We start from the raw sequence: 20101 nt of genomic DNA, 5'->3' as shown, positions 1-20101 counted from the left end.
AGTCCTATTACATGATCTGTATTCATGGCTGAATTCTGATGCTATTTTGTTTTGATTGATACAGTGTGCATTTATTATATATTTTATTTGCATTAATATATATTGTTGTTCATTGCTTTTAGGAGCCTTGAGTTAAAAAGTGGTATATAAATAAACCATACCATACCATACATGAGTTATTCAGATTTCCAAACAGATTTCCAAAGTGCAACCGTCAGTGTATAACATCCATCTAGGCGTAGGTTTTCCATTCTGCAGAGTGGCTCTTCTGCCACCTCAAATAGCAGGCATCACTGGAAAACTGTCCTGCAATTCCTTTAGGTAACTCTTCCCCACTCCAGGATAAATGGAGAAGCAGCATTCATTTCCAACAAGGCGGCATTACATTAACATCCAGGATGTACAAGAGCCTCTGATAAGTCAATGGATCTTGACAGTAACTCACACCTACCACCACTTTAACTGTGAACACACACTCTGAAGAGTGCCAGAACTCTTTGTAAGAAAAACACCCAATTAAAACACGTCCTTTTTGTAAAAACACTATTTATTGACTAAGTTCATACACTGAGACAAGGGCGGCATTTCCAAGTAAACAGTTTGGAGACAAAACGGTGTTTTCAACTGTGTTGTGAATAAGCAAAAACTTTTGTAAAAACCATGTCTTCCATGGTCAGCAAAGTGTGTTAAGATCTCTGCTACAAGGCAACTACTTTGAGGATTAACCTATAGGAATTAGTGCATATGCTTAGGTCTGCAGTTTACAGATCCCGCTGCACAAGCGCAGCCAATTTCTGCACACAGGTGAAAAGGCTTCAGAACATGCAGAATTTATATACGTATAGAGACTCCTTTTTTTAAAAAAAAAAAGTACAAAAAGTGAATTTAGTGCTTGTGAATGGTGCATGGGAGCCTTTTCTGGCCACAGAGCCTGCTGGCTGGGGCTGCTGGGAGCTGTAAGCCAAAGCACCCAGAGGGGGCCCACTTGCTGAAGGCTGCTTTTACAAGCAGCAGAGGGCTGTCACCAAGTACACACCTGTGCCAAGCTTTCCTTCTCCACAGCAGACAATGCAACACACCAACCATATCCTGATGCCAACATGCTGTGCGTTTCTCCAACCCACATTACTGGTGAGCAAGAAAGCCAGAGTGACATCCAGATATGAGAAAAGTGCACTGCGTGTCATGGAGGGGTGGGGTGGGACTTCAACAATGCAGGAGGGGGCACACCATTTAGGGGCAACAGCCCTGTGTTCCTTACCAAATGCAATTCCAACCTTGATCTCCAGCTCGACTGGAAGGCACCTATTGTTCCAAGGGTGGTTCACCTATACCAATATGGTTCTTTGTACCCTATCTAGAAATTAGGGCTCTAACACATGCACAGCTCCATCAGCCAAAGATTACAGCAAAGGTTCTGTAAGCATCCTTAGTTCCTTGGATCCATCCGTTTCAGAAGTGCAGCCAGTCCAGACCAAATATAAAAAGAAACTAAGACTCAGGCAGTGTCTTTTTTGTGCCAAGGACCCCTCCACAAGCAGGGTACACCCAACATGGGAAACAAAAGAACCTCCGTTTTTTATGCAAGAAAATCGAGGGGCTCTTGCTAGCTTAGCTAATCAATGAGGTCATGTTGATTTGCTTTTCTTTCTGTTAGGCTAGAAGTGTTTGACCGTTTATAGGAAATTGCCATGCACTTTTATTATCAAATAAATGAAACAGTCATTTATAGCATGGCTTACCTGTGAGAGTTTTGCAGATAAACATTATAATTGTTTTGAGAAGTCATAAAAATATATATTATCTCTTTCCTTAACATTTAAGCATATAAATATGTACTAAGCATCATTTAGGATTAAAAAAAACAACCACGAGTGCTTCCTATGATGCTTTGCGATACTGCAGTATAGAACAGGCAGCTATTAAGTGTCAACATCTAGCCTGGACTTGCAAATCCATTCAGCAGCAAGTAGTCCATTGGGTAAAAGTCCAGAGGCAGGCAGGTTCTCCTCCTCCTCCTCCTCCACAGAGCAGGTTTTGATCATGCAAGACGTCATTCCATCAGCACTTTCTTCAGTCTTGGTTAGACTCCAAAACACACCAAAAATAAAATAAAATACTTTACTGTTCAGTCTTCTGCTCCTGTTTCCCATTCAGCTCTCGGTCAATTCTGCTCATCAGACAGAAGGGGGGGGGGAGTGAAATGTCAAACTCTAATTTCAACCAGGGTGTAGAAATTTAAAATTCTACTACTTTGCAATCGCAGCAAAACTGTTAGGCACAAGTAGAGCAGCAAGTTCCCCCCCAGAATAATGAATTAGAACTTATAAGGAGAATGCAAAGTGACTTTAAAAAAATGACAATTAACAGGAAAATGAAAAAATAGACCACAATACAGTAAGATACCCAGTGCTTTTTTCTTAAAAAAATGTTTTGGTGTACTCTCATTTTCCTACTCATATTGAAATACTGCCCCTCAATGAGGCCAAACTTAGATTCACAAAATGTTTAGGGGTACGTGTACCCCTGCATCCCCCCAGGAAAAAAGCACTTCGTTTATCCTCAATTTATTCAGACCAAGACCTACAACCACACAGAATTGAATCATTGCACGTGACCCTATTGAATGAAATCCCTAGGAGTTTGTGTATAATTACGTCTCTACCCGTTAACTCAACATGTACTGTACTTGGGGTCGCTGGAGCTCCATGTTAAGTGTAGACTCTTGTGGCAAACTCAGGTTGGCCAGCATATAGTGGTGTGAAACGTTCCTTACAGCTAGTGTATCTAGATGTCTAGGGCTCTAAGAAAGTCAACTTGATGAAGGGCATTTTTGCCTTGAAAAAACCTCTCATTGCTTAATTTACTGATAGGCAGCCAATGAGGCATGCCAAGTTTTGGCAACATGCTAAGTTTCTAACCAGTCTTGCTGGGACAGGGCTGGGCATCTGCAATGGCTGCAGCTCCGTGACAGAGCATCTGCTTTCCATGCAGAAGGTCCCAGGTTCAATCACCAGCATCTCCAGATAGGGCTGGGCATGTCTTTTGCCTTAAATCTTAGAGAGCTACTGCCAGCCAGTGTAGGCAATACTGACCTAGATGGAGCAATGATTTGATTTGGTATGAAGCCTGTTCTCTTCCTCACATGTATTTTCCTCTCCTTTCCACAGTTGGTGGTGAAGTTTAATATTTAGGTTATGTCAGATATTTAGAGGAAAGGCAGAAGCAGCAAATAAAAAAAGGTCTTCCAAATATCAACGCTTCAAACCCTTCCCTGCTCCAAGAAAATGGTGCCAAATCTCTGATTCTACCTCTCCCTGGTTTAAGCTATGGTCAAGAACCTCCTCCTCCACAACAGCGTAAAGTTTATTGGGGGCCTGTGTGTTAAGTCAAAGGCCCAGTTTGCATGCAAGATTAAGTCATGTGTGAATGCATAAGCATGCAGGTGCTCCCATTAGAAACTGTGGCCACTCTGCACCTTCCCCAAAATCAAACCTGAGCTGCAGCTCATGGTTCGCCAGGAGAAAGACAAACTATAAGCACAGGTATGAATGCAAATGTTATGAAAAACCATGGCTTAGCTCAGGGTTCCACAACAGCGACAGGACCAGGAGAGAAGCAAAGCGCCTGTGACCTTCCCTTGAGGACACTCACTCTCAGCCATGGCTTGACATTACATGCAAACTGGATCAATGAATGGCAATTGTGGAGGCAAAGACCAACACAGCAAATGAGCAGGGGATTTCAGTGAGCTCATTTTAAATGTCGTCCCGGTTTCATTTTAAGGGGAAAGGGCAGAAGCTGAGCTTTGCCTCATAGTAATGCTGTGCCTGATGCAAAAACTTTGTGTGCAACCCATACAGCCTGGCTGCACAAATTCCTTCTAATGCTATAAAGGGTTGAATTAAATGTGGGAACGCATCTTTGTAATCTATTTCAGAATCCTGATGTACACATAGTCCCTTCACAAGTTTATTCTTTGTTTTGTGATATAGCTCTGAAGAGAGAGTAGGTCTGTCTTGCTAAGTAGCAGTTTGCTCCCTTCTTCGCAAGGGAACAACACCCCCCCCCCCCAAAAAAAACCATCTTCACAAATAAGCATTTGGAATCATTATACACCATGGGCACATTCTGGATCAAGTGAAATTGTTAGTGGCAAGAGTAGCAGTTGGTGCTCTGGATTGGACAATATTTTGTGAAGTGAGGAAGTTGCTGAGATACATTTATTAGCAGGCCATGCACTTCTTGAGCACCAGAAAACCCCAGCATGCATTGATGAGAAGCGCCCCCACTCCCCAAAAGACATAGCAAATGCAGGCAGCAGAAAGCCCTCCTCCCCTTTATGGTGTTCAGCCAGTTTACACTGTGACAATGCAAATTAAGCAATTTTGAACTTCAGTGACTGCCGAGTCACAGTCACTCTCCATCTAGAATTAAGAATGTATTTTGCAGCAATTGCTCTCCAACTTCCTAAAGCGGAAAATTGTTGCAGTTCTAGGTTTGACAATTAGTGCTATAATTAGACAGCAAATGCTTTAGCCTTTTGGCTACTCGGCTTCCTTCTGAAGCAACGAGTCACTTGTACAACATTATGTGAACAGCACAACATAAGCGAGCCAGATACACCCACACACACGATGGCACAATGGGTGCTTGTTCATTCATACAAGCTGCAGGCAGCCCAGCAAGCCAAATATATCCCAACATTCAGCACAGTGCAAAGTTGGCTAGATTAGATACAGCCCTGATCAAGATGTGCATATACCTTTTGGGTTTCTTTTTAAATTTTTCTTCTTCATACCTTAGTGGGGAAAATGTTTTTTTAGTAAGTAAGATGCAGTTCCATATACCAGCAAAATCCAGATCTGAAGCTAACAGCACCTGTTCTTGGGCAAGGGCTTTACACAATAATGCTAAGGTGAACAAAAGTAAAGGCACTTAGCTTCCCTGTAGTAAAAGTACTATGCCTGCTGCAAGATCGCTCTGTGTGCCTCCCTCCCTGCATGAAAAGAACACTCTGCTCCATCTGCCAGTTGGATTGAAGAGATGAAGGGAGGCACACTCTGCCCTCTGCCCAGGGCCACTGGGAGGCTTAACACCCTGTGTTCAGGGCCATCATGGCAAGGAGGAGACCAACCTGGTCCCATTCATTTGGCCAGCAGAGAATGAGCTACTGTACTCAAAAACTTTCCTCTTCTCTCCCTATTCAGATTTCCTTTTGTGTCATGTCTACTAAATTGCCAGCCTTGCTGACTGAGGCTGCTAGGAGTTAGTCTAACAGCATCTAGGAGGTGTGTAGCGTCCCCACGCCAGCTTTGGCAGTACTGCCAATTGCTGCAGGACATAATTATGTCCTGCACATAACCCAACTTATACTGTACCTTCACTTTGACTACCACTTGCACTGGGAGGAAATATTGGCTGAGGCAAGCATTTTAACTTTTTCAAAAGCTCAGAGTGCAGTTATATACATGTCTACCCAGAAGTAAATCCCATAGAGTTCAATGGAGCTTGTGCCAACCAAGTATAGGACTGGAGACTTGGGGAGGGAAGCTGCAGGGCAGTCTGGATGCTGCAGACCTCATTCTCCATTGGAAGAGGAAAATATCTACTGCAGGCGTCCCCAAACTTCGGCCCTCCAGATCTTTTGGGCTACAGTTCCCACCATCCCTGACCACTGGTCCTGTTAGCTAGGGATCATGGGAGTTGTAGGCCAAAACATCTGGAGGGCCACAGTTTGGGGATGCCTGATCTACTGCTTCTCACTGTAGTGGCTCACAACACCATCACTGCTGTTGGCACAATGGTGGTTCTCCGACAGTGATAAGGCTGAATATGGGGTGTGTTGTGGACATGTCAGAGGTGGCAGCAAAGTCACAGAATCATAGAGTTGGAAGGGAAGAGTCATCTAGTCCAACCCCCTGCAATGCAGTCACAGGATCCCAAGCCCCCTTGTTCCCTGGACACAATCACGTGTGCACAAAAAGCCCTCAACTATGCCAGCTGGAATCACTTTTGGGCACAGGGGGAAACACTGCTCCTTCAACCTTGTAATAGCCACTGTGAGCTGGCAGGGCTCTTCATATAGCGGTGTCTGTTTCCTAAAGGTTTGGATTGCTCTGTTACTGAGCATTTGTGCTTCATTTTTGGGATTATGAACATGGAACCAGTAACCTACTGTTTTATGCATTCAGGTATACCAACGTATTCCATGGGGACGAGTTCAGCCAGCTCTGCCAAAGTAAAGACATATCTGATTTTTTGGCTGAATTTTGAGCTAGAAAAAAAGAATAGAAAAGACACTGTTACTGTTGAAATGCTAAACATACCAGTACTGGGGAAAAAATGAAGTAAGTATTATGGGTGTTACCTAATAAAAGGTTTTGTGATTGCCAGAAGTGTTCTAATGAACCAGGAAGGATGAACTATTATTAATGATTTCAGGTTTTTCCTTAACCTAAAGTTCAATCAAAATATTAAAAAGATGCAATCAACAAGAGAAGCAAGAGGAAAATAACAAAGCCTAGATACTAGCAGACACTGAACATTGCTAGTGCTCTACTCTAGGTGTAAGCCAGAAAGAAACTCCTAGTGAGTCTGGGATCAGCATTAGAATTAGACTAAAATAGCAGTCACAGCTATGCTCAGGTGATTTGAAGAGACAATGAAGGGGAGTGTGTCCCCATACCTGCAGAGACAGGCTCTTGCCATGTTTCTTGGGCAGGAGATAGGGATGGAATGGAGAGCCATTCTGGGACAAGGGCAGAGGTGAACCCATACACCAGCATCCTCAACCTAGTTGCCAGAACATAGGGGGGGGGGGTGTCAGGAACATTTGCTTTTGGGGGCTGTAATATCCAATATGACTTTTCCTTCTAGGATAGAGAACAGAAACAATTCTATACAGTAGCTCAGCGGAAAAGTATCTGCTTTACATGCAGACGGTCCCAGGTTCAATCCCTGGCATCCCCTTGGAGGGCTGGGAGGTTCCTGCCTTAAACTCTGGAGAACTGCTGGCAGTCAGTGTAGACAATACAGTGGTGCCTCGCAAGACGAAGTTAATTCGTTCCACGAGTCATTTCGTTTTGCGAAAAATTCGTCTTGCGAATCGCGGTTTCCCATAGGAATGCATTGAAAATTCTTTTTTTGCCCATTGGAACACATTAATTAAATTTCAATGCATTCCTATGGGAAAACACGATTCGCAAGACAATTTTTTCGCAAAACGAATTCGTCTTGCAAGTCACCATCAGATCGCAAAATGCATTCGTCTTGCGAAAAATTCGTCTTGCGAGGTACCACTGTACTGAACAACATCCTGGCTCAGTATAAATAGCTTTCTAGGTTCTATAGTCCACTCTTCTGAAAGTTTCTTCAGAACTATGCTCAACACTGTGTAAAAATGGGCTCTACCACATTTTCATAGGTCAGGTGCCATTTTTTTCTCTTCATGAGAACACACCACCTCAAGCGCCAGCACTACTACTGCCCTGGGAGTGTGGAACCCAAATCACAAGGGATGTGACAACAGAGCTTTCTTACATCACTTGACAGAAGTAAATAACACTTTAAAAGAATTGTCATGTGTTATGCAATTGGCTGCATCTCAAATTCTTCTTACCTCCTATCAATCTGTTGGTAACACTTCCTGAGCCAGCCTAGACTAGGCATCTTCCTCCGTGTTGTTGCACCATTTAGGTAAACGATCATGTAGTTCTCTGCTACTAACAATTCTAGTGTGCCAATAACATACCTGTTTGGGGGTGGGAGGAGAGACAGACAGTGAGGTTCTTGTGCTATCTTCCCCCACCAACTTTCCTTATGGCCCTGCATCCCTCTCCTGCACTGTTAATCAGCAGCAGTTCATTTTAAGGAGCATATAAAATTGAGTCAGGAATGAAAGCCAAAATTGTATTTGTAGTCTGGCCTTAGCAATGCCAGAGGGGAGAGGTCATCACTCACGTGCTTGGCATGAAAAAGGCCTCAAGGCATTCCCTGGCATCTCCCACTGAAAAGGATAGGAGGACTTTGGAAGAGCTAAGGCAGAAGCTTCTTCAGGTTGGGTTAAGGAAAGATCATCATGAGAAGAGGCCTGCTGAATCAGTCCAATGGACTATCTAGCTCAGCACTCTGGCCAGCCAATGTCCCTGCAAGAAAAGGCCACAATGGCCCTCTCCTGCTGCCTGCTTCCACCTCCACCACTTGCAAGCATTCTGACATGGGAGGAAACACAGGGATCAGAGGTCTGACTTGGAATAAGGCAGGTTCATGCATTCATCAAGTACAACTCACTTAAAGAGATTATCCATTAAGTATCTGTAGTTTGGCTGCCCGCTTTCCGGCATGAAGCAAACTGCAAATACAACGATTGCATTTAACCCATCACCATAATAACCTAGAAAGAAGAAGAAAAATCTAATTGTTATGCTTTTTCTTCAGGCATCCTGCAATTCTTTTGGGGGGGACTGGTGAAGAAGAGCATTTGTCACTAATCTCACCTCCATGACTGATAACTTTCTTATATGGCTCAATTGCCTTCATATCCACCCTGTGATCTTGGTCTCCAATCCGGAACATCCGCCATCGCCGTTCCTCCTCTTTTTCGTCTGATGCTGCATATTCTTGTAACGATCCTTTCTGAATCACATCTGTAGTTTTCGGCTTTGGAAGATCATCTGCTCAGAGGTGTTTTGTTTTGGTTTTTTAAAAAGGAATTACAATACTGTTACAGTGAATCACAGATTAGACAAAGTATGTTCATTGCTTCCCTGTATGCCCCAAATCTTCAAATGTTCTGTGCACATTATATTGAAGGAAGTGTCAAGAAATGGATCTACAAATTGTCTGGGTTGCATTTTGACTAAGCAGTTAAGCAGTGATTGTGCTGAGTTGCTTTTAAATGGAAAGAACATAGCTGTGATTCCTTTCCAAACCCATAAAAATATATTTGAAGCTTAAACAACTAGTCCTCTGATCAGACAAGAATCTATTTTGGTAAATCAAAGCTGTCCCCTGTAAAAGGGACCACAGTCTTGAGGTGGATATACCTTTAATCAGGCAATGATTACATATATGCAATAGGCTCAATACAACACTTATTTTGATATTCCAAATCAGTTTGTGGATTAGGATAATGCCCAAACGCTTTGATCAGTTGACAGTCCTAGCCTTCACCTATTATTTCCCCATTGATTTTAGTGAATCATCTCAACACAATGATTAGTGGCAGACATGCAAAATAGAGATTTCAATCCAAACAAAGCAGGACTTGGGAAGTGTCCTGAAGAATACATCATCCTCACGGCTTTGTCAAATTAATTTCAGTAACACAAACCTTACCACAGAGGTGTGAAAAAACTACTGCAGCATGTTAGTAGTTTGTTTCCAAGACAGAGTTGTTAATGGAAACTATCCTTCCAGGAAAACGCAGACAGCCGCATTAAAGAGAAGAGAAAAGACAGAAACCTTATTCCAACAACGAACAACTCCAGCCTCTCTTCAGCCCAGTGAACTGCAAAGTCTAAGTACCTAGAGCTGCAAACTTCTCACCCCACATTTGAAAAGCTCATACAAATAAGCAATATGCCACCACAGTCATCGGCTGCAGGATGCACCAAAGCTGAAGTCTAGTCTCTTGCTTTGAGCAACTGAATAACTTTGAAGTAAAGAGGCCCCTTTCTGAAATCTCTCCTGAACCATTGGTACACAATTGATTCAAGAGCTATCATCAGTGTCAGTTTTGTACCAGCTGGAAAATCCTGTGCTGAGCAAAAATATCTTCTGTTCCCCTTCATATCAGTAGCATTTGTTTATAAATTGTACTAAAAACGCCACTAGTAGCCTTGAAGCGAAGCGGTAGCTACGTCAGTTTGAAAAAAACAAGCATACAATTACAAAACAACTAACTACCACGTGCTTTTAGAACTTCCACCCTATACATTTTACTAACCAGCACAGCAATGCCCACAGTGTCCTATCCCAACCTGACAGATGTGAGCAGGCTCTGGTTGCTGGGCCTTTAGATTCTAGCTTTTAAAAAAGCAGATCACACAATCCAAAGTTCTGCCCATGCCAGCTGTACACAATTTGATATGGAGGACTTTTATCATCCTTGCAAACAGGCCACAGCAGGCTGCAGATGAAGCGACCAGAAACCCAGTGGGCCACCCACCACACAGAACAGCTCCACTGATCAACAATGCTGACAAAGGAAGCAGAGGAAATACATATGCACAAGGCTTAGACAGAGTCAAGTCTTACCTTCCCATTCGAACTCATTGCTATTTTCAGATGGTGTGTCCATATCGTCCAGATCAATATCCCCGCTCTCTTCCAAGTCAGACAAAATGGATTCTTCACTGCAATCCAGAGTTAAGTTTATATTTGGAGCCAATAGTTTCTTCTTAACTTTGTTGCCATTCACTTCTAATAAATTGGAAAGGACGGGAAGTTTATTCTATAAGACATGTTAAAGCTAGTGACGGCCATACACCCCCACCAAATACAAGAAACAGAATGATGAAAGCATATTCCAAGTCTATGTACTGTAAACCAAATTTTTTAAACAAAAAGCATAAGATTGATTGATTGATATTTATTACGGCTATTGGCCCATCACACAACAATTTCCCATACCAACATATATGTACTTAAACCTCCAAAGTTAAAACAGCCAAAAACTACAAAAAACAAACAAAACAGAAACAAAAAACCAACAACATACAATACAATAAATTTACAACATAAACATCGCCCTCTGCTCATAAATTAATAAAAGACATCAATGTTGATGTCACCTAATTACATCCTAAAACATAAATCATGGTTTAAAAGGGTTATCCGAGCCGCACAGGAGTCCGTTTTTCTTCTTTAGGGATAGGACGCTGATCAAGAATCTGGCAACCGTGAGTGATCTTAAGGGGTCTTCATCATTTAGTAGGTATCTCAGTTTGGCTTCATTCGAATCATCGGCAATTCCCTTTAGATATGGAGCAAGAAACTTGCTCCTGGCCGATGAGTGAAGAGCACAATCAAGGATTATGTGATGCAACGATTCCGGTGCCCCACAATTACAATCACATAAGAGCGATATCTGTCCATTGGAAAATCTATTACTCAGCACGTTCGATGGGAAGGTGTTGAATCTTGCCTTTATAAAGGCGTATCTATGAGCTGAAGAAGTTAAGGAATTCAAATAATTTGGGAGCTTTAAAGGGGGTAATAAACCAAGGTTTAGAGGTGAGCAGGTACCATTGCCCAACACCATTTTCTGCTGCAAGTCCATCTCCTCTAGTTTACAGGTTACTATTCCTTTAGCTGGAACTATGTCCTGCTCTAGTAATTTAGATGGGGAGATTCCCATTGCCGTAATTTTCAGTTGTAAAATTTTTACCCATGGGCTCTGGAAATCATCTCTCCACATACATTGTATCAAATACAGGTTTGGGAGATGGTGCCATAGTGATAACCAGTGACAAAATATATGCTTCCACAGGGCGTTTTCCAAGGATACAGTGTTAAGTTCCATGCGTAACGCTGTATTACTTACACAGTTGGGCAGTTTCAATATCCTTCTTAGAAACTGATTTTGAATAACCTCTAGGTGAGATAGGTTGACAAAAGTCCCCCAAGTTGAGATGGCATAAGCAATTGTCGGGATCACCTTGGCCTTGAACACTTTCAATGCCGATGGGATGTGAAGGGCCCCATCGGTGAAGAAGAATCGCAAGATCGCCAAGGAGATAGCTTTCGCTCTGTTTGTAATATAAGCTATATGGGCCTTCCATCTAAGGTTATGTTGTAACCAAACTCCCAAGTATTGGAATCTATAGACTTGTTCAATGACCCTCCCATCAATTCTCCAATTATGGAGTTTCCGGCTCTTTGAGAAAATTAGGATCTTAGATTTTACATAGTTAATTGTAAGGGAATTTGCATTACAATATGATCCAAAAAAATTTAAGGCCCTCCTGAGACCTACTCAAAAAGCATAAGCATTATGCTACAGTTTCAATCGCCCTTTTTAAAGAGGTGTAGCTAACATACTGTATATACAAAATAAAAAAATTCATTCCAGCAGCACCTTAGAGACCGACTAAGTTTGTCATTGGTATGAGCTTTTGTGTGCATGCACACTTCTTCAGATACCACTGTATATAGTTCTGCAAACAGTTCATTATATACTAATCCAATGCTGAACTAGATGGAGCAATGGTCTGGTTTAGTATAAGGCAGCCCTCTATGCGCCTACTATTTGACAAACAGGAGTCACTCAGAAGAGTGAGTAGTGGCCTTCTGTTATAGTTAAACAGTCAAAACTTTCCTACATAAAAAACAAATAAAAAATTGACTGAAGATTGTCCCTTAAAGATCTGAGCAAGTAAACAGTATCTTCCAGCCTAGAATATTTAATCCAGAGCAGTTTATTTTCTAGTTTCATTTTCTGCCTGATTTACCCAGCATCAGAAGTGGCCAACAAAAGAGAGGGGGGGGGGCAAGGGGAATGCAGGACCACAAAATGGTGCAAACGTAACCCACTGCCAGCCACCCATCAGTGCAGAAAAGGCACTTGCCTCAGCCACCACTGCACTTGCTCCCAGAGAAAAGCCATTTGAACACCTCCTCTGTACTGAATGAATGGGATGACAGATGCCCAATCCTGTTTTTAGGAGTGGGGGAGTGACCAAACAGGAACTGTGCAGGAAGAGCAAAAAGTTATGGGCACACGGGCGACCCCTGGATAAGAGGAATGAGAAACCTGTGGTCCCCCAGATGCTAATGGACTCCACCTCCCATGCTGACTAGGGATTATGTGAGCTGAAGTCCAAAATCATATGTAGAACCATATATTCCTTTATACTAAACTTACCAGGTTGGTCCCCTCTTTCAGCTGGATCTGACATATCATCAATATGGTCATCTTCCGGTAGAGGTCTGGGACAGTAAAAAACATAAGAGGAAACAATGAGGATAGTGCTCAGTAGAGATTGAGGGAGGGGAGGGGAAGGGACCCAGTAGAAAAATATTTCCTCACCCCCCTCCATCTTTCACATCTCTATCAGTGCCCAATCACTTCTTACACAGCATCCAGACACCAGCTTTGTGCAACCCAATAGATTTGGGTGGATCTGTAGCTGATTGACTGACCGAACCCAAAGAGTACTCTTAATGGTTCCTCATCATCCTGGGAAAAGTGACAAGTGGAGTGCTGCAGGGTTCTGTCCTGGGCCCGTTGTTGTTCAACATCTTAAAAAAACAACTTGGATGAAGGAATTAAGAGGATGCTCATCAAATCTGCAGATGACACCAAACTGGGAAGGGTAGCTAATGCCGCAGAAGACTGAATCAGAATTCAATATAACCTTAACAGATTGGAGAACTGGGTGCAAGCTAGCAAAATTAATTTCAATAGGGACAAATGTAAGGCTCTACACTTAGGCAGGAATACCCAGATGCACAAATATAGGATGGGGGACGCGTGGCTTACTAGCAGTACATGTGAAAAGCATATAGGGATCTTAGTGGACCACAAGCTGAACATGAGTCAACAGTATGATGCAGCAGCAAAAAATGCTAATGCTATTCTAGGCTGCATCAAGAGAAGTATAGTGTCCAGATCAGGGGTCGGCAAGGTTTTCTGGCTGTGAGCCAGATCATTCCCAAGGACAATCATCCGTGGGCCAGACATGCGCAGAACGATGCCAGAAATCACGTCTGTGTATGTCTGCGGTGCCAGAAATCGCTTCTGCGCATGCCCGGAAGCTGAAAATCACGCCTGTGCAGAAGCGATTTTCGGCATCTAGGCATGCACAGATGCAGTTTCTGGTATCTGCACGTGCACAGATGCCATTTCCGGCACCACTCAGCGAGTCCCTGCACTGCACTGCACCGGTTAAACAGCCTTCGTGGGCCGGATTCGGCCCATGGGCCAGAGGTTGCCGATGCCTGGTCCAGATCAAGGGAAGTAATAGTACCACTCTATTCTGCTTTGGACAGACCACACCTGTGTCCAGTTCTGGGCACCACAATTTAAGGAGGATGTTGACAATCTGGAACGTGTGCAGAGGAGGGCAACCAAGATGATCAAGGTTCTGGGAACCAAGCCTTATGAGAAATGGTTGAAGGAGTCGGGGATGTTTAGCCTGGAAAAGAGGAGACTGAGGGAGATATGATAGCCATCTTCAAATATCTGAAGGGCTATCACATGAAAGTTGGAGCAAGCTTGTTTTCTCCTACTTTGGAGGGTACAACCAGAACCAATGGCTTCAAGTTATAAGAAAGGAGATTCTAACGAAACATCATAAAGAACAGGCATCCCCAAACTGTGGCCCTCCAGATGTTTTGGCCTACATCTCCCATGATTCCTAGATAGCAGGACCAGTGGTCAGGGAAGATGGGAATTGTAGTCCAAAACATCTGGAGGGCAGAAGTTTGGGGATGCCTGATAAAGAACTTTCTGGTGCTAAAAGCTGTTCTACAGTGGAACAGACTCCCATAAAAGGTGGTGGACTCTCCTTCCTTAGAGGTTTTTAAGCAGAGGTTGGATGGCCATCTGTCATGAATGCTTTAGCTAATATTCTTGCATTGCAGGGGTTGGACTAGATGACCCTTGGGTTCCCTTCTGCCCCTACAATTCTACAAAATGTGACACAAGCCCCAAAGAGTTAGCAACTGGGGTTTAACCAACTCTTGTGGTAGTCAGTGAGCAAGCTAGTCTGCTGATGCACTAATTTGTGTGCTGTAGAGTACTGCAGAAAATTCAGCCTGATGAGTCACAGAAGTATTCCTATTTTTTTAAAAAAATAATCATAACCTGTACCTAGATGGCCCATCAAGGTGGCTGAATGTCTGCACACTGGCATTCCAACTCTAAGGGCTGCAGAGCTGCAACAGCTGGTGAGCAGCTTGCAACAGTGTGACCAGAACATCAGCCTCAGCAGTGCCAGACCATCCTGCAATAAGAAAGCATGTCCTGCCCATTGTATCAGGTGAGGAGAGTTGCAGGGCAGGGCAGAAAAAAGAGCAGGGAGGGAAGGAGCTCAAATGAACAAAATGAAATGGAGAACAGTCTCCAGTGCTCACTGGTGCAAAACTCTTAATTGTAGATTAGCATGCTTTGGAGTAAAACACTCCTTCAGGACCTAGAAAAGTTTGCAAGCTCTTTAAAATCTCTATGCTGAACCTCTGAAGTCAGGTTCAGATCATGTGGCAAATGTGTATATGTACACAAGACAAAAATGTATATGCAAATATAAACTGCACATTTTTCCTAAGTCTGCTTTTGAAATAATATAATTTAAATTCATAGCTGAATATGTGAAATATCCCCAACATAAAAAGAGGGCAGAAGATGAGGCTTACAGATCCATATGAACACACAGGAAACAGTACCTCCCTTGGCTACAACTGACAAACACTTTTTAGGGACAAGCCAAACTCCACTTTCTGAAGAATATGTTCCAGAGCAAATCAAGCCCTGCTACTTGTTACCTTGGAAAGTCTTCATCTTGCCACTCCTCTTTAAGTTCAACTCCTTCCATCCTCAGTGTCGCCTCAATGGCTGATGCAGATTCTACGTGATCCAGAATTCCTGCTTCGTGTTAGATCTTAGGAAAGAACTGCAAAGTATTTTGAAAGTGTTTGCTCAGCAATTGAAATTCCAGTACTCATGAGCTGATCTATCTTCCTAAGAATCACAGCAATAAGCAGATGAGTAACATAAATGAGAAACAGGAATATGAGGACACACATTTGAGGGCAAAGCAAAGAGGCCTGGGTTTTTCTGAACAATCCCATAACATACTACATATTTTATGTGAAAGTTCCCTAAGAGTGGCTTTATGCATCTTTTTGGAACTTTCTCCACTTTCCATGGTAAGCTCCACTATCCAGGACATACTACGTATGAAGGAAGGAAGTCCCTAGGTAATACCAGTCCTGAAGTATAAGTAAAGGCAGATATATCTATAAAGTTGGCTAGGAGAGCAGAGTTGAAGGGAAGAATGCTTTAGCCACAAATATCAGCCAGGGGACCAAGGGCCAGTGGGATGTTGCAGCTGCTGCTACCCAGGAAGATCTGAACCCTGAAGACTACCAAATGTATTGCTGCATGAACTTTTGTGGATTAGTTGGTACTTCATTCACTCACAAAGTGAAATCCTCAGTGAATATATATATAAAAACATCTGGGTGTAAAAGATAAAAATGTTAATGCATTCTGTTGTGTAAAATCAAGGGGACTGAAGAGAAATATGTGGTTTTCAATTTGCTTCAATTTAGCACCTAGTATCTCTACCCACACCCCCTTATTTTAAGTAATTCACCAACACCCAAGTATGAACTTTCCATTCAAGCTCTTCATAAGCCTCATACTATTAAAGAGCAGAGGGAGCCCCACCCCAGCAATGCTCAGAAACCAACAATATTTGAAGCCCCTTCCTAACTGCTCACCTGAACTCAATTGGGGAAGACATTTTACTGTGCACACTTTGGGAATAGGTAAATCCACATATATTTTATTAACACAAACTTCTCTTTTTTATGATTTATCATGGCAGAACCCATATATAAATACTACATATAAAGAAGTCAACTTTTCCTTGGATAACATTCTGGCTAAAAGAGGGCTATTATCCCTTTCCATTAGTAAAGTCTGTGGCTTATATACCGGTAATTAAGATTTGGCAACATATACCTCCCACATTACACTGGCAACATCCCAAATGCTCTTTCAGTAGAAAAAAACAGCTTTTTACCTGCTGTGGTCAGTACAGTCTCATCCTTTTACAAGAGACCAGACTTCCCTGCAACTCTGAAACTGTGGAGGATTACCATCCCACCACCTCCCAAGTCACCTAGAAAGCCTTGGTCACTTGGGGCAAAGTCAGTCAACCCACCCCACATGCACACACAAATTATTGCCAGAGATTTGGATTCTGCTGTCACAGAGTGCTTTGAGTGTCTCCGAACAGCCAACCAGTCTCCTACCTCCCTATCAGCCTTTCCAGAGAAATTGCCTTGGATACTGTTATGATAAGGCGCTTGGGCAGCTTCAAGCAGCGGCAACAGCAATGAAGCTGACACACTCCTTGGGGGCAGGGGTTGCCAGGACAGCTCTGAGGAGGGTAAGTTGGCTTGCCAGTAGGCTAGGCAAGCAAAAGACAACCCACCTCCCGAGGAGAATCCCCAATAAAGTTCATTGTCTGGCTTTGCAAACCTTGAAGGAAAAAAAATTCCAGCAAGTTTATGCACCCTTAGGAGAACAGTTAAAGCTGCCAACTAGGAAGCCGAGCTGAAGATTTCATAATTGCTCAACTCCACCCAGCACATCACAAGCAATGTTGCTTGCAGTTGACAGATAGTGTTTTGGCTTTGTGCCTTACAACATAACCCAACAACTTATTGCTTAATAAAACACTCACTTAACAGCCTCCAGGAACAAATAACACAAAGCTATAGCTGTGAAATAGCAAGTTATTCATTTACGTTGAATAAACAATGTGTGGATTGTTTTCCTTTGAGGATCACATTTAATTCTTCACAGTAGCATTGATGGTTATTCCTAATAAGCCATAGGATTTTGACACATCAGCTCTCAACTGAGCTAACTGCATAGGCTATCACAGACAAGGCTATCAAGTTCAGTCACATTTAACACTGATAAATTATAGCTTGAATTTTTGTACAAGATTACATAAAATGCCATTCTTAATACAGTATTACAGAATTTCATAAGTCATATTGAAACTCATCCTAAGAAGCCAATATATGCAGAACAAGTCACTTTGGCTCAATAACTGAACAACATATATCCTTTCCTGTGACACTGGACAAGCTCAATAGGCAAAATACACATCACTAATCACACAAATCCCACCATTGCTAAACCTAGTTCACTGCGTAGTCATGAGATCTCAATTTTACCTTTATTTCTACATTACTTCCATTAAAAGCCAGGTTGTTGTTCCTTCTTAACCTGCAGGGATTTTTTCCATTTCTCATATTTAAGATCACAAAATCCCATTCCTTTGTTTATGCAGCGGAACTGCATACAACTCCTGTCCTGCCCCATTTTCACACTTAAACTCCCAAGGAGCTCATTTTACACAAGCTTACTTAATAGCAGGCCCTATTCAGCTCAGCAGGTCTTACTTCCAGGTAAGCAAGCTTGCACAGGATCATGCTATGTGAACACATATGGCTTTTCAAACTGCAGGTGGGTGTATTGCTTTTGTTTGTTACTATGCTACATATTTTTGTGTTTTTATATTGTAAACCACTCTATGATCCTCAGCTGAAGGGCAGTATAGAAATTAATTAATTAATATGCACTCAGGACTCCAGTGAAAGCTATTCAAGTCAATATATGAACCATAATTATTAGTAGAGATTGTTACAATTTTATTCCACCTTTCCTCCAAGGAGCCCACCTCCCCAAAAAACCCTAGTGAGGTGAGGTTGAGAGTGTGTGATTGTCCCCCAAGGTCACCCAGTGAGCTTCATGACTGAGAGGGGATTTGAACCCTGGTGTCCCAGGTCCTAGTCTGACACTCTAACTACTACTTGTTTTCTCAGTGCTTTTGGTTAGAACATGGGGAGGGCTTTTTGCTGCCTCCCTCGATTCCTGTTCAAAAGCTTACATCTGCATGCTAGGGTTGCCACCTGTTCTGTATAATACAGGATTGTCACGTATTCCAAAGGAGATGCTACATCCTGTATTGTTACAGTTTTGTCCTGTTCTTCAAGTCTTCTCTCTCTCCAAGTGCACATGTTTGAAAGGTTATGTAAGAGAAACGTCATGTATTTAAGCTTTGGGTAGCCAAGCACTATCTTGGGTTCCATGATCACTGCAGATGGTGACAGCAGTCACGAAATTAAAAGACGCCTGCTTATTGGGAGAAAAGCAATGACAAACCTAGACAGCATCTTAAAAAGCAGAGACATCACCTTGCTGACAAAGGTCCGTATAGTTAAAGCTATGGTTTTCTCAGTAGTGATGTATGGAAGTGAGAGCTGGACCATAAAGAAGGCTGATCGCCGAAGAATTGATGCTTTTGAATTATGGTGCTGGAGGAGACTCTTGAGAGTCCCATGGACTGCAAGAAGATCAAACCTATCCATTCTTAAGGAAATCAGCCCAGAGTGCTCACTGGAAGGACAGATCGTGAAGCTGAGGCTCCAGTACTTTGGCCACCTCATGAGAAGAGAAGCCTCCCTGGAAAAGACCCTGATGTTGGGAAAGATGGAGGGCACAAGGAGAAGGGAACGACAGAGGACAAGATGATTGGACAGTGTTCTTGAGTCTGACCAAACTGCGGGAGGCAGTGGAAGACAGGAGTGCCTGGCGTGCTCTGGTCCATGGGGTCACGAAGAGTCGGAGACGACTAAACGACTAAACAACAACAACAACAAGCCAAGCACAGACAGATTTACATGTTTTTGCGTGCCTGCCTGACGAAGTCCAGAGGGGCCATCCTGTGAGGCTGTAACAGACTGAAATCACTTCAGTAACAGATGGAAAAACCCGCCCCACCCTGCCCTGTATTTTGCCAGAACAAAGGTGACAACCCTACATGCTTCCCAGTTTTATAAGTACAGTATTTCAACGAATATATACGTAAGCCATGGATATAACCATGCAGATAACGGGGGGGAGAGTGAATGTGAAGTGACAGAGAGAGCCCCTCATTTCCTGTTCCGAAGCTTGTGTGCGCGTCAATTGCCCTTAACCCCCCAAATTAAAAACCCCTCCAAGCGCCCCATCCCACCTCCCGCCACAATACTCACCAGTCCACCTCCGTTCCGGCCTGCCTTTCCTCGCTCTCATCCGGCCACCACGAGCCCGGCCCGTTCCCCCGCCAGCTCCGTCCCCCCCACAGATTTTCCTAAAGGGACGACCCTGCCCCGGAAGCAAACGCCACCGGACAGGAAGCGGCGCCGCCACAAAAAAAGCGAACGAGGCAGAAAGAAAACGGGGGTTCTTCAACTCCGCCCAGTCGCCCCGCCCCGGCAGACGCATGCGTGGAACACACCGAAGCCCAGCTACGCGGAATCTCTATGGTGGAGCCCGTCGGCGAGTGTGTGGTCGAGCTACTTCCTCTTT

The 20101-nt window shown here is 43.2% G+C and overlaps 1 protein-coding gene across 4 annotated transcripts; it reads right to left on the bottom strand.

Annotated features, from left to right (window-relative positions):
• Window positions 1-526: 526 nt before the first annotated feature.
• Window positions 527-19904, bottom strand: BNIP2 (BCL2 interacting protein 2). 4 transcript variants are annotated; one of them, XM_035131470.3, is made up of 11 exons: window positions 19786-19904; window positions 15490-15617; window positions 12869-12933; window positions 10261-10425; window positions 8499-8675; window positions 8293-8395; window positions 7622-7753; window positions 6371-6457; window positions 6179-6277; window positions 4766-4801; window positions 527-2170 (listed from the first exon to the last, which is right to left on the bottom strand). In XM_035131470.3, exons 2-11 carry the CDS (start codon window positions 15537-15539, stop codon window positions 2122-2124), a joined length of 963 nt encoding a protein of 320 aa, XP_034987361.1. In that variant the 5' UTR covers window positions 15540-15617; window positions 19786-19904; the 3' UTR covers window positions 527-2121. The 4 variants fall into 4 exon arrangements, with proteins under 4 accessions (XP_034987361.1, XP_034987364.1, XP_088512829.1 ...); XM_035131473.3 differs by lacking the exon at window positions 4766-4801; XM_088656703.1 differs by lacking the exon at window positions 6371-6457.
• Between the last annotated feature and the right edge of the window lie 197 nt (window positions 19905-20101).

This window comes from Zootoca vivipara, chromosome 13 (assembly GCF_965207765.1).
Source record: "Zootoca vivipara chromosome 13, rZooViv2.hap1.1, whole genome shotgun sequence".
Taxonomy (NCBI): Eukaryota; Metazoa; Chordata; class Lepidosauria; order Squamata; family Lacertidae; genus Zootoca; species Zootoca vivipara.
This window is presented reverse-complemented; position numbering and strand designations above follow the sequence as displayed.

Excerpts from the sequence above, each read along its gene's own strand:
- BNIP2 (XM_035131470.3), bottom strand. The coding sequence starts at position 15,539 with ATGGAAGGAGTTGAACTTAAAGAGGAGTGGCAAGATGAAGACTTTCCA. Across the intron at positions 12,934-15,489 it reads CAAGATGAAGACTTTCCAAG|ACCTCTACCGGAAGATGACC; the intron begins GTAACAAGTAGC and ends TTACTGTCCCAG. Across the intron at positions 10,426-12,868 it reads TGAAAGAGGGGACCAACCTG|AAGTGAATGGCAACAAAGTT; the intron begins GTAAGTTTAGTA and ends CCAATTTATTAG.